The sequence below is a fragment of the Urocitellus parryii genome, chromosome X (genome assembly GCF_045843805.1).
Source record: "Urocitellus parryii isolate mUroPar1 chromosome X, mUroPar1.hap1, whole genome shotgun sequence".
Lineage (NCBI taxonomy): Eukaryota > Metazoa > Chordata > Mammalia > Rodentia > Sciuridae > Urocitellus > Urocitellus parryii.
This window is the reverse complement of record NC_135547.1, coordinates 112,836,170-112,850,477: the sequence shown is the minus strand read 5'-3', so window position 1 is coordinate 112,850,477 and position 14,308 is coordinate 112,836,170. Positions and strand designations below refer to the sequence as shown.

The 14,308-nt window shown below is 35.3% G+C and overlaps 2 protein-coding genes across 5 annotated transcripts in view; one reads left to right on the top strand and one right to left on the bottom strand.

Annotated features, from left to right (window-relative positions):
• Nucleotides 1–14,308, bottom strand: part of LOC113200355 (uncharacterized) — a 230,240-nt gene that overhangs the window by 115,643 nt on the left and 100,289 nt on the right. For 2 of the 4 annotated variants that reach the window (XR_013342571.1, XR_013342569.1), the window contains one exon: nt 13,374–13,454. The exons of the other annotated variants lie outside the window; for them this stretch is intronic. The gene's annotated coding sequence lies outside the window, so the exon portion shown is untranslated. Of the gene's footprint in view, nt 1–13,373; nt 13,455–14,308 lie in introns of those variants that run through there. 4 annotated transcript variants of the gene reach the window in all.
• Nucleotides 1–14,308, top strand: part of Pola1 (DNA polymerase alpha 1, catalytic subunit) — a 291,393-nt gene that overhangs the window by 184,057 nt on the left and 93,028 nt on the right. Inside the window, exon 35 of the mRNA XM_077793905.1 lies at nt 8,357–8,473. Within this exon, the coding sequence (XP_077650031.1) occupies nt 8,357–8,473 (117 nt within the window). The remainder of the gene's footprint in view (nt 1–8,356; nt 8,474–14,308) is intronic.

Here is a 14,308-nt window from a genome sequence, read left to right as displayed (position 1 = left end):
ATTTAAAGTTGGATAAGATTCAGAGTGTCTTTTTGAAATATTAAAATCCACCTTGCATTTGTTTCTTAAGTTAGGGGCATCCAGAAAATCTATAATCCTATGTTTATGTAAAACCAAAAGTTTCCCATGTTACTACCAAAAGATCAGATGGATTTCATCTCTTTTCAGTCTGACAGAGTATCTGGGGCAGTAAATTTTGGAATAAGGGGATTCTTCTTTTTTGTAATGACCACCTGAAAAATCAGTTCTGAAAACTTTTGAGAGTGTGTGAAAATGGCATGAAAGCAAAGCAAACCTTAACAAGTTTGTGGGTTTACATTCTGCATCACCTAGCAACCCCCTGGCTCAGCCAGATCTCTTGTCTACCCTTAGTTCTGTTTGCAGACTATTCAAACAGCCCTTCGAAACCATGAAAGATATTCAGTTTCATTAGTACCATTCTCAAGGAGAAAATAATTAAAGTTAAATGAACAAACATTGCCTGGTGATGGTTTGAACTCCTTTCTGATTTTAAGATGGCCTTTGTGGCAACTGCATAGAAAATTCAGTTTTAACATTTGTTGTTAGTTACCCAAAGGCATAACAAATTAAACCATACTAGCAAATACTAGTCTACCAACAAACAAAAAGTAAAAACTACTTTTAGCTGGATTTAAGCAAAGAGCAAATCTTTTGGTAATAAGGGTCTAAGCATACCCTCCTGATTGAATTTTTTATTTGATTCTTACCCCAGGACATCTCAGTTGATCTGTGTGCACACTGAATAAAGGCAGGGGAAAGGGCGTGGGGAATAAGGCACCTCTCTTTAAACTGATTTGTTACTTACCTTCAGAGATTTCTCCATCATAAAGATCATATTCCTATAAAAGACTTTGCATTTTAGTGAGTTGCTCAATAACTGATTCCAATACCAATAATACCTGCCCTGCCACTTTTTACTTCTTATGTGATTAAGTTGACCTATTTTTGAAATTTTGCCTTTAGTAGGAGATTTTTTTTAAAAATGGTATTTTTTTCTTGTGCTTCCCCCCCACCACCACCATCATAAGGATATTCCCTGAAAATTCATCTTGGCAATAATCAAACATGGGATACAGCTCAGAATATTTTTCAGATGTGTTAGTGATTCAACTACAGTGAAAACTCTTGGCAAAAATGGTCTCTTCTTTCTTTAATAATAGTTTTCTGATCATAAAAGCAGTATATGCTTGTGGTAGAAAATTTTAGAAAATATAGAAACAGAAGAAGAAACCACCTTAATACAAGTGATGGCATTTTTGAGTAGTTCCTTCCAGTCTTTTTTTCTGTGTTCAAATTGATGAAACTGAACCTTGAATTTATGTTTAAAGTTTATTCACTATCATATGTACATAGCTAAGGTGGTTTTTTTTTTTCAAGAATAAAGTCTTGAGAGGCAGGGACAGTGATGAAAGTAATGAACAATTTTTCTTAGAGGTTTCATCACTAAAATATTGATATATGTACCAAAGTAACCATTTTACTGTATCTCATTCCATTTTATTCTTTCCTCCTTTTCCTTGTTGAAATGACTATATGCCTTCACTGACACATCCACTTATAACCATTCTTGTTGGAAAGTTGGACATTCATCGCAGTTGGAATATTACATCCCCAAGTCACTTGTAGCTTCACATAGGGAAAAAGTCTTTTATGAAAAGATTTGTAATACAATAGAGATGAATGGAATGTGGAGAGGAAAATGCTTTCAGTTTCTCATATAAAGTGAAAGCAGGGTGGCTATGAAATCTTGTGTTCTTATTATTTGTATTTTGTTAGATCTCTAATATCCACAGTACATGGCTGGGTTGCATGAGCTCTTTGTGCTTTGTTGACAGTTGACAGACAAAGCAAAATTATTCCTGAAGGAAGGTACTGTGTACTTAGTTGTGACCTATTATAGCCTAAGAATGTAGCTGGCTTTTGAGTTGGATGAATAGGGAGAGTATTTTATAGAATAGTCTTGAATATACTAAGAGAGATTTTTAGCTGCCCATACAGAAAGATACATGTCCTCTATTGAACTTTCCCCCCCCCAAAATGTAATTTTCCATATAAAATCATTTTAAGTATATTTTTCCCAGTTGCTTACATGGAGACAATTTTAACTGTTCTAGTATTGTCCTACAGTGGTAAAATACAATTGCTGGTAATTGTTGGCTTTCTGTGCTCACAGTATAGCAGGAGAAGATGGCTTGCATGGGGCTCTTTAATGTACCTCAGGTACATCTTCTGATGCTCAAGCTCTGATTGCAAATTAAAATAGCAAGACTATGGTATTGGATTTGATGTGAGGCAAAGCAGACCAAGTTGCTAATTTATCATGTAATATACAATTGCTGAGGTTGGAATTTGTCCACTTGTAGTGCTATTCTATGTGTTTAAATGAGGACTGCTGTTTGCATCTAACCTATCATAACAGTTTGGGAGTGCTCCATTATCCTTTCAGCAAACTGATGGCAGAGTCTGGTCTTCGCGCAAATGATAAGATCAATAAGTTTCAAATAACTTGGATGAAATGACATATGACTGCTCATTTAAAGAGATGTCTAACTTAAAAAATCAATTTTAATAATATTTAAAATTCTTACATTGACCGACAAGGCACTTTCCACTTCTGTTTTGTTTGATAATTTTGTTTAAAATATTTTTGTATTAACTTTGGTGAATAGTTAGTTTATATATTTATTTTTCCTGATTTTTCATCTCCTACCCTGGCACCTCTCTGAGACTTAATAATCACTCTTTGACATGCCAGCATGCTACAGTGTAGAAGATTTAGCTTTAAAAGCAAAATTATGTTCCTGTTAAAACTTCCCCTGGAGATCTTAAGGAAATTTTCTCCCCGTTTTGGGTGCAAATGTGGGTCAGAAAGCAATTTGTTTTTTGATATTTCTGGAAATCCCAAATCACAACATGTCATTCTTCAAAAGCAGCTGTGGGCCCATACTGTGCACTATCTATAAGAAGACCCATTTTTTTTTATACTGGGGATAATTCCATGACAGAAAAATGTGGCTGCAAGGGAACCCCAGGACATTTATAAATGCTTTTGGGTGAAAAGAGAGTCTGATATTCTTGGAGTGCATTATAGTTTGGGGAGAGGTGTAGTCAATGGGCATTAACAGACACTAATAATGATATGATGAATCCTGAAAACACACATATGCTAACACACCTTGTCCTGTGACCCTTCCTCTGCATTCCTGGAAAGCCATTACAATTTGAACTAAATTATGTATCATGAAAGAACTGTGTTGTCCCTTGAAAATTCCTGTGAATGCTAAAATAAAGCAAAGACCACCTCCTCTTCCCTCACTTTATTCTGCCACCTATAACTTCAAATCAAGTATAGTTCTATCAGGAACAACTTAAGGAAATTTTCACTTATGTTGACTATATAGATGTAATATTTTGCAGCTAAATTGAGAAAGTTCCACCTAATCATATCATTTATCCATTTGTAGTTCTCCATTTTGTAATAACATCTGCTGGAAAATGACCAAGCTCTCTCTTGGTTACAGTAGCGCACCTTTAATGTGCATTGTCAACTGTAGTTCACCTGTGATCTTCCTCAGTACCTTTACTGGACATTTTTGAGTTTTCTTATTTGATCCTCTGAACAACTTTAACAGAATAAGTATTTTCACCTCCTTGTTTATAGATGAAGAAACTCTCAGGGAGAATAGACTCAGGGATTGAATGGGTTTGGTGATTTACACAAAATGAGAGTACAGTTTTTTTTTTTTTTTAATCACCTCAGTTTTGCAGTATTCACTCATTGTGAACCTTTTCCCTAGAGACTAGGAAGGGCACTACCAGATTCAAAGCAGATCATTCCCCAGGGACTGACTGACCAGTTAAGGGAGATAAAACAAGATGTTAAAATAAGGTGGTTAAGAGACAGTGCACAGCAATGTGTGCTCAGTATCAGATGTGATAGAGGGAGAAGTTCCTGTGGGTTGGAGAAATCTCACAGAAGAGGAATGGAACTGATATTCAAGGAATAGACATTCTAAACAGATATTCTGCTGCATGAGCAAAGATAAGGAGGTGAAAATGGACAAAATGTAGGGAGGACTGTGACAAAACCAATTCAATGTGGAAGAGAGTTTTGTGTTGAGAATGATGAGTTTTAAAGATTTGAAAACCAGACCACCAAGTTTGTTCTTTACTATGGAGGGTATACAATTAGATGATGGGATGGGGATCCATGGAAAACTACACCTGGCAACTCTTTACACTGGGTGTGGGAGAGAAAAGGGCTGGGGGAACCAGGTAAGAGAGTACTGCAGTAGAACAATTTCAGGTCTATGTCTGGTGAGGTTGATGGTAATGGGACTATAGAGGAAAGATGAGTGGACAGAAATGGTGACTGATTGGGAATGGGAGAATGACCCACCATGTATTGAAGTCCAGAGTATGAAAACTACTGTGAATTATTGTTTTTTTATGAATTTTAGACCCAAGCTTTATTATTTTTCATAAACTTGCTTCTTTGCATTTTATTTTATTGATTCTGCTTATTCATTTATTCAAAAGATATTTTTGAGGGCCTACTATGCATCACATTTCCAAATCTGGATGATTTCTCTGTGTATACATCCTTCTAAAAATACAGATGTACACAAATAAGACAGTTTGTGTTTAAGGTACAACTACCAGGAACGCCTCAGTTACAAGTGGAAATCGATCCCTTTTTAGCATGTGCAGACAGAAACCATTTTAGTTGAGGTCTCAGAAATATAATTTAGCAATCAGAACCAATCAGTATTTGACACAATTTCATACACAATGATTTTAAGGAATTAGTGATGCTGAAATTAAAGCAACAGGTGATAGAGCTTTGCATGTTTTGGTAAATGTTTTGCTATTGGACAGCTATCTTCACCTCTTTTGAACCTTCTAATTATAAACCTGATGAGGTAGGCAACTGAAAATTTAATGGTCTTATTCCTCTTGGTTATGACAATTTGCATGTAGTGTAACATAATAAAACAACATATTTGTATGTCAGACAACCTTACAGTGATCCTAGAGATTTTTATTAAAACCAGACCTTTTTTATAGGTCAGGCTTCCATTGACTTGGCATTTTTGTTCCCCAAAGCAGGAAATGAAAATATATTTAGTTTTGTATTTATAAGTGATGATTCAAAGTGAATTTATACAATATTCATATTTTTATTTGCTTTGTTTCTGTCACCCTTAAGAGGCAAAAATTCGCTGAGATCTTGTAATATTTGCACCATCATGGAATACTGTCAGTGACCTGGCACATTGATTTTTAACAACACAAATGTTTCTTAGAGGTTAGATTTAGCATGGTTGAAACATTTGTTGAGGGAACAAGGGGTTAACCAAAATGAACTAGACCAAATTGAATTGAAGCAAAGCATATATTGAATATGATTAGGGCCTATTTCCTCCATAGAAGTGTTTTGTTTAAAATACACCACAGCCAAAAGCTTAATTATCAAAATAAAACAAGAGGCATAAAGAGTTACAGGCTTCTAATATTTTTTTTCAGCCCCAGTTCCCTTCACACAGTTATCAGCATGTTTAATTTCCATGCATAATAGCACTAGTTATTGTTGTCATTTGTAAAGGGAGATTAACAGATAGTAAGTACAAACAAACCCAAATAAGCACTGAATAGAGAGGTGACAAAGAAAAAAAGACCTCTTTAATGTTAATTATAACTGGTAGGAAGTCTAGACAAATTATATTATCTGTTTTCTATATGATTTGAAAGGACATTTAGTTAGTAACTCTGTCACAGATAGAGTTAGGTATTTGCTTTTAAAAGCAGGTGAAATGACAACTTAGCATCTCCTTGGTTGGCAGCTCACCCAGTGAGTCCTGAGGTTATAGTAAATTGATGGAATCAAGTTTCAAAAACAACTGAAAAGAACTTTAGTTTTTGGAACATTAAATTTTAAAAACTAAAAAAAAAATGATTTTCACTTCCCACTTGTATTATAGTACTTGATAATTTGTCTCAAAACATGTTAGTTATTACCTGTCTGTTGCTAATTTTGAATATTGTTTAAGATTGAATGAATTATATCTATGGTTGGCATTGTTAACTGACTCACATACTCCAAAGTAATATAAAGCCTCATATATCAAATATAATGTAACAAACCCAAATGAATGATAGAGGAGTGGTTCACTCCTGTATTTTTCATATGTGGTTTGCTTGAAGTTTACTGTTTATTATTATGTCTTCATGGGTAATTCCAGAAACAACCAGTCTTACCTTTAGGGTTTATAATTACATTTAAAATTTAATACCTGTTTCTGCTGACAGCTCCACTATTCCCTACTCTATTCCCCATGCTTGAACAGGCTAAACCAAAGTATCTTATTTCTTTTCTCTTTGTATTTCTCTGTGTGTGTCTGTTTGTCCCCACCCCCTCCCTCCCTTCCTCCCACCCACCCATGCTGATATATTTTGGTGAGGAAGAAAAGAAAAAAAAGATAGGAACCTAACGTGTGCTAGGCAAACTCTCTACCTCTGATCTGTACCCCCAGCCTGTTTCTTTCATTCTGATGGGCCAGTTGTGAGTTGCACTCTTGACCTAACAGCTTTTTTTGGAGGAAACATAATATATATATCATTAACTGTACATGTTAATTGTAAAAGTATCAGAAATATGAAAATATAAATTTCTTCAAATTTAAAAAATGTGGGTAATGGGCCCTAGAAATTGGAATAAATAGTTGCCTATGACTCAGAACCACTGATTCTTTATTCTGGTTCATGGTCTTTTATTGTGGTAGTAGTAGTTTGTTTCAAACATAACTCTATCCCTTCTCTATATTGTTTAACCTTTATACTCAGTACCAAGTTGTGTGGAACCAACTGTAAATTCTAATCAATACAGAATTGCTCTTAGTCTTATATGTGTATAGATCATGCATTCCTATTTAGATTATAAATTCTTGAAATTCTGTGCCAGAAGCCCCTTTGCTTATTCCCCACAATATTTAATATAATTTTGGGCATATATTAGAAGTTTCATAAGGACTCATTGAGACTCTCCACCTGCAAATTTCAAATTAAGTAGTTTAACTTAAAATAGTTTAGCTTATTGAATGAAGATAGGAATGAAGTTTCTATGAATGTATTGACTAGATTAATTTAAGATTCTTTAAAGGTAGCATTTTTTAAGTCAAAAAGTTCTACTGTGCCCTTTCCTTTTCTGTAAAAGCCTTAAAATGGAGCCAGAACAAGTAATTCTTGGTACTTTACCTTGAATTTGGTTGTACCTACTTCCAAGGAGAGCCTATTCCTGAGGAATGAGTCAAGCAAAATAACAGTGAATGAAGGCATCCTTTAGATTTGCATTAACACCACTTGGAAAGTAGACTAAAGTATGTAACATAATTAAGCAACAGTCATGTGTATACTGCTCTTAACAAGGGGGAAAAGATAGGCTGTTCAGGCTAGAAATAGGGAATAGGGTCATGTGTTATGGATTACACAGCATAACTCTTTCTGGTCTCCATTCTTTGGTATATATAATTCTTCTTGCCCAAGTTATCTTTCTTCCCTTCTCCATCTGTGCAACATCCACTCACTCTTCAAGTTCAGAAGTTGTCATCTCTCAAAATGGTCCAAGATTTACAGATGGTCAGGTCATTACTTGTCACCCTGCAGGTGGGACTGCCCCGAGATGAGGGCACATACCTTGTCCGCCTTTATTATATCCCAACCCCTCACTTTACACTCACCTGATTATGATACCTCTGTAGCAAACCTCTAGAAAACAGTGACCCTTCAAAGTTGTCCTTGAAAACATGGCAGTCAGTTCTATGCTTCCAGAGAATATGTATAGAAGAATCTGTTTTAGTTTTAAATAAACAAATGCTTGCTCTTATTAAGTTGTTATTTTGCACCAAGAATAGTTCTAAGCACTTTTGTGTGTGTGTGGTATTGGGGATTGAACCCAGGGTCTTGTATATGCTATTCAAGCCTCTACAACTGAGCTACGTCCCCAGCCTAGTTATAAGCACTTTTATTGTTACAGCAATCCTATAAGGTAAGTACTCTTGCCGTACCCATTTTACAGAGAAGAAAACTAAACACAACAATTAAGTAATTAAGCACCTGGCACTCAGCTATTGGGAAGGTCATTTGTTTCTATGCCTTACACTCTTGGTAATGGGTTTAGCGCATGAATCTTAACATGTTTAGAAAGTTAACTAGAACTATTTTAGAATCTCTAAGAAAGTTTTGAATAAAATGAGTTTACCTTAATAACAAAAGTGTTTATTATTTATTTTTCTTGATGCTGGTGATAAGACTGAAACTTTTTCTTTTTTCTCTCCAGGGCTGGTTGATATGTGAGGAGGCAGCATGTCGCAATCGAACTCGGCATCTTCCCCTTCAATTCTCCCGAAATGGTCCTCTTTGTCCAGCATGCATGAAAGCTATACTTAAACCTGAGGTAACAGTCTCATAATTCTAAAGAACTATATAGAAGGGGGGCTGTTTGCCCATCTCTTAGCTCTGGGAAGTAGATACTATATATTTGCCCTGTGGAGACACCCTACTACCAAACTCACATATTTTCATGTACATCTGAGGGATAAGGTATATTCCCATTAGTGACTCTCAATTGGGGAGTAGAAAGTCTGGAACCTGTCTAGTAATTGAGATGCCTTCCCTTTGTTGCCCACTTTGAACATCATGGATCCAAGCAGTATTTTCCAAACTAGTAGGAAGATACTTCACAGGTCTTCCGAACAGAAAATATTTTATGATCAAGTAACTTCTAACAGAGGCTGAGCTTGCCAAAATGAAATAGCCCATTGCAGATCTTCTCAGAATGTGTATTAATATAGGGCTATAACACTTCACTTTCCAAGTTTACTAGCCCAAGGATTTGGAAGGTTTTGGTGAGAAGATGATGATATTTGGGAACCTGATATTTATTTACTTATTTTTTAATTGCAGAGGCAGGGGTCTGCAACCAAGTTTTGATTTGAAATCTTCACTGAAAAGGATTTATATACAGGCTAATTTTAGGAAAATATTTTCTTTTAAAGTTCAAATGGCTTTTTATTTTAATTTTAAGATAATATAGCATTATTTTACAAAAATTGGCAAGAAGTCAGAAATAGCGAATAGCTACTACCATTGCATATTCCCTTGTTCTTTTGTATATCTATAGGGTTTTTTTATTGGTTATAGTCATATTGAAAATATGCTTTTATATTTTATCATTTGCCAGTCATATTTCTGTGTTGCTACTTCATTTGCAGTACTAAAAGGCATAAACAGAATTTAGGAGTATGTCTCACTGGAACTTGAGCACGATTTCACTTGCCTGTAATCCCAGTAACTTGGGAGGCTGAAACAGGGGGAATCACAAGTTCAAGGCCAGCCTCAGCAACTTAGCAAAACTCTGTCTCAAAATAAAAAAATAAGTAAAAAGGGCTGGAGATGTAGCTTAGTGGTAAAGCACTCCTGGGTTCATTCCTAGTACCAGGAAAAAAAGAATATTTCTCATTGAATATTTTCAGCCTGAAAATTTTATGATAAGTATTTTCCTGCTTAAATGATTTTTTTACTTAATTTAAAATATTTCTTTAGAGCAATTTTTTTTGTACTGGGCACTGAACTCAGGGACACTTAACCACTGAACTACATCCCCAGCCCATTTTTTTTTTAAAATTTGAAGCAAGGTCTTGCTAAATTGCTGAGGCTACTTTTGAACTTGCGATCCTCCTGCCTCAGCCTCTCAAGTGGCTGGGATCACAGGAGTGAAGGACTAATTCTTATCAATAGTATATATCAAGGTGCCTAAGCATAACACAGTCATGATTCCTATGGCCAAATTGCTTTCCTAATGGGTTATACCAATTATACTGTATACCAATACTTTATGAGTATATCAGTTTTGCCATAATCTTTCCAGCATGTGGATATTATTATACCTTTACTTTTAACTAATTTGATAAGTATTAAATGTTTATCATTAAATTTTATATACCTTTGATAATTAGTGGAGTGTTCTTTTAAAATGTGGAACATGAGAATTAGCTGTCATAGTGAACTCTTTTTATGTCAGTCTCATCTTGAGACTTGCATCAGCAGGAGCAAAAAAAGAGAGAGAGTGTGTGTGTGTGTACGTGTATGTATACACACACACACATACATATATGTATAAATAAAATGACTCATCAATCCAGTTGTAGGTTCTAGGGGAATCACCTTCTTGAACTCGTGCTGCCTTTGAGACTTTAAATATCTAATTCATCAAGACAAGTTTAATGAAACTGAATTACTTCCTAGAAAGTCAGCCAGTTTTGTGATTCCATTTTTGGTGAGAGAAGGTAAAAGAAAAATATGTAGTTGTTAGATTGTTACACTTCTGATAAATATTAATGATATTCCTGTTAGTGGTTTAGTATATTAATTCAATTATCTTTTGTGATTTATTGTCATTTTATAATGAGTAAACCAACACCGGCGTTTCAAAGTGACTTGTGTTTTTCTTTGTCTTTGTCCTTTTCAAAACTTGACATTTTAGGCTGATGTTTATCACGGTTATCAGCTGCACTTCCCAGGGAGAAGATTTCATAGATTAGCTGTTCAGGGCATGACCCTCTGAAGTAACTCAGTTTCACAGCATCCTGATTAGTGACACTGTCCTTAGCCGTTCCTCATGGGGACCTTAACAGTGGTATTCTGCTCACTTTTCTGTACTCTATTTCAGTTGCTAATGATGAATGAAGAATTTTTCAATTCTATTTGTAAGGTTTCTGAACTTTGCTTATAGGAGTAAATATGTATCTTTCCAGAGTCTCCAAAAGAAGTTAGACAAGGGACAGAATCATTGTAATTACCATAGGGTTTTCCAAAGCATGTATTTTACAAGATTATGCTCATCTGGGTCTTAAGCTCTCAGTTGCTTAATTAAATAAACACCTAACTATCCTAGGCACTTTGCTAGGTGGTGGGTATATATCATTAATGAACAGGATATTTCCTTATTTATAAAATTAGTTTAACATTATGTAGATTGTATAAAATGGAAATCTGTGGGAAAAAGAAGACTTATGTAAATTTTTATTTGGACAAAACAGCATACATTCCAAATACTAGACTGGCGGGGACTTGAAATATAGTGTTCAAGTTTGTGTTGGTAAAGCATTAACCTCAATGTGTTAGTCTCATCCTCACATAATAAATCTATTCTCATTTAGTCCTGGGTTGCAGTTGACTTGAGTGCTGTCCAGAATCAACTTGAAATATGAAAGCTGTCTCTCCTTCTGGTTCATGTTGCCAGTGTTGTGAGAAGAAAGGTGAAGCAGTTTTGTTCCCAGAGTTTTAGACATGTCCCTTCTCTTCTCAGATACTTTAAATATTTATCTATGTATTAGTAAAAATTTTTAAGCTCATGAGAATTTAACAGTATACAAGCTACTGCTTGTTAAAATATTTTGAGTATTTTCTGCTATTTAGGAAGCACCTCTAAATACAGAAATGAAAAAAAATTGATGAGTATTTAAGTTACTAAGTCAGTAGGACTCTTTTTTCACACTGGTGATAACTCTAGGACTTACCCAAGTTAGACAATAAATATTTTAATATCTCTATTTTAAGGACATGTTTTTGGCTTTTTAATGTGGCCAAATGTGTATGTGTATGAGCTAAACCACAGGGGAGTCTGTATTATGTAATTCACCAAAATTAATCTTTCATTGTAGAACTAAGACTTCAAACCAAGTTGAACTTTTTCTCATTAACATTTTTACTTTTGATGTGGAGCTGAGAAAATGTCTACAGTGACTCCCTGGGTCATGGTAAAAATAATTTGTGAAATTGGACTGTCCCTGGGGCAGGAACATTTTGGTGGAGCTTTTTGTTCAGCTGTTTAATCAGCTAAGTTTCTGAGAAAAGTACAGAAATGGCTTCCAGTCCTACTTTGGGACATTCCTATGGTTTCTCACATGATCATCTATTGTAAAATTGATAAAAATCTGTTATAACAAATTTATCGTTATATGACTTCTGTCCTTCAATGGAAAGTGGCAATTATGAATTTATAATTATCACATTATAATTTCAAAATGACTATAACTGAACAAATTATTGATTTGATAAGTAAGGGAGGGATGCTGAGAATGTCTCCAAGTTACATGGACAGTATCTTATTTCCACATAAGAAGAAAACACAAAAATAAATGTCATCTATTTAGGTAATGAGTTGTACAGGAAGATAACCTTAGAACTATGATAGAAAGTCTTAAACATCTTTTTCCGAGTCATTGGTACTTCTCCAGTAGAGAAAGGGGTTTGACCATGAAGGGTCTTTTTCATGATTTTGATGTGGCTTTTTTGATGCAAGGAGATTACTAAGTTCTGTATACAGCTTCTTTTACCACCAAGTAGGTACTAGCCTTTTTTTAACATAGTTTTTTATGCTTTTTTCTATCATGGTGAAATTCATATAACATAAAATCATCTATTTTAAAGTATACAGTGCAGTAGCTTTTAGTACACTCACAGTGTTGTACAGCTACCACCTCTATCTAGTACCAAAACATTTCATCAACTCAGATGAAAACCCTGTACCCATTAAACAGTTGTTCTTTATTTACACCTCCATCTAGCCCCTGGAAACTACTTAACTGCTTTCTGTCTATTGATTCCTTATTCTGAATATTTCATATAAACAGCTTCTTTCTCCTAGCATGAAGCTCACCCATGTTGTAACATGTATCAGTATTTCATTGTTTTTGTGGCCAAACAATATTCCATTTAACAGATAGGTATGTTTATCCATGCATCCATTGATGGATTTTTGGGTTGCTTCTTTCAGTGTATTCTTAAAAGTTTATTTATTTTATTTTGCATGAGGTAGAAAGGTCTTGCATTTGGCCTGAATTTGTGTCTTGTGGCTTACTCACTGGTCCTACTTAAGCTGAACAGTATCTTACGAGGCTAGGCTGATCTCTTCCTCTATCCTTTACTTCAACAAGCACTTATTCTGCACCTGTTTTAAGCCTGTTGTATGAATTTGTATCCTGATGAAATGAGGAATCCAAAATTCTATGCAGGACTTCAAGTATTCTCACTAGTGCTCGTATGGAGAATAACAACCCTGCCACTGCCACCTTTTTTGGTAGTGAATTTCATTTGCATTTCTTTGGAATTTTCTGGGCATCCATATTCACATTGTGTTCTATTTTGAGCATTATGTATACTAAAACATGTTTTTCAGACACAAAGAACACAAATTAATTTTTAATACATGGAAGAAATCCAGGTGCGGACTATCCAGGATTTCTCTCATGACTCCATAGTGTCATTGGGGCAGAGACTCTTCTTGCCCTTCACTGAGTCCATCATCAGCAGTGCCAGGCTTCCATCCTCAAGGTCACCCCATGGTCCAAGGAGGCTGCACAAGCTCCTTCAGGCTATCACAGAGTACAAAATGGAGAAAGGGCTGAAGGGCCAAAAGGATGTACCTTATCTAATTCAGTTCTTTAAGCAGTTTCCTAGATGTCCCACCCAACACTACTGTTTACATTTCGTGGGTCAGAAGTTAGTCATAGGGAGATAACTGCTCTTTTATTTCTAAAGTGGAGGAGTAGACTGGGTATTGGGGGCCAACCAGCACTCTTTGCAACAGAGGCCTTCCAGTGAACTCGATTAAATGACCCTTGCTGGTCTCGGCCCATCACTGTCCTATTGTCAATTTTTTTTTTGGATTCTGGTTCTTCTGTGTGTCCAGCCTTTTGGCTTCTGCAGTTTTTGATGCTGTGATTAACCTTCTCCCTGTTGTCTTCTCTAAAATATTGATTAAAATGTTAAGGTACATTAATGCACATACCAGTGGATAGTTGCCTTCTTCCAGGTGGACACTGCTCCATTTTAATCAGCACCCTTTGTGTGGGAGTGTTCTACCAGGTGCTAATTATCTTTGCTTCTAGCTTGTAATTCTCCATAAGGGTTTTACCCAAAGATTTCTTCTGCTGATGGTCTCATGATTTTATAATTATATTGGCCCTTAGACAGAGAAATCTTAGATCTATCCCCTTTGATGATCTGGTATTTTAATCAGCATATTTAAAATAATGTGCTTTCTTTTATTCATTCTACATTAAAATCCAGTTGCTCGAAGAGAGGGGTCATCTAATTTTTTTAAAGTATAGTTTTGGTAATTGGGCTAGAAAGAATGTGTCTGACTCCATATAAGGATCCAAGTTAAAGAGTCTTCACTAAGTATGGGAGTGATAAGACAGGGCCATCCATAGTAATAAATCATGGA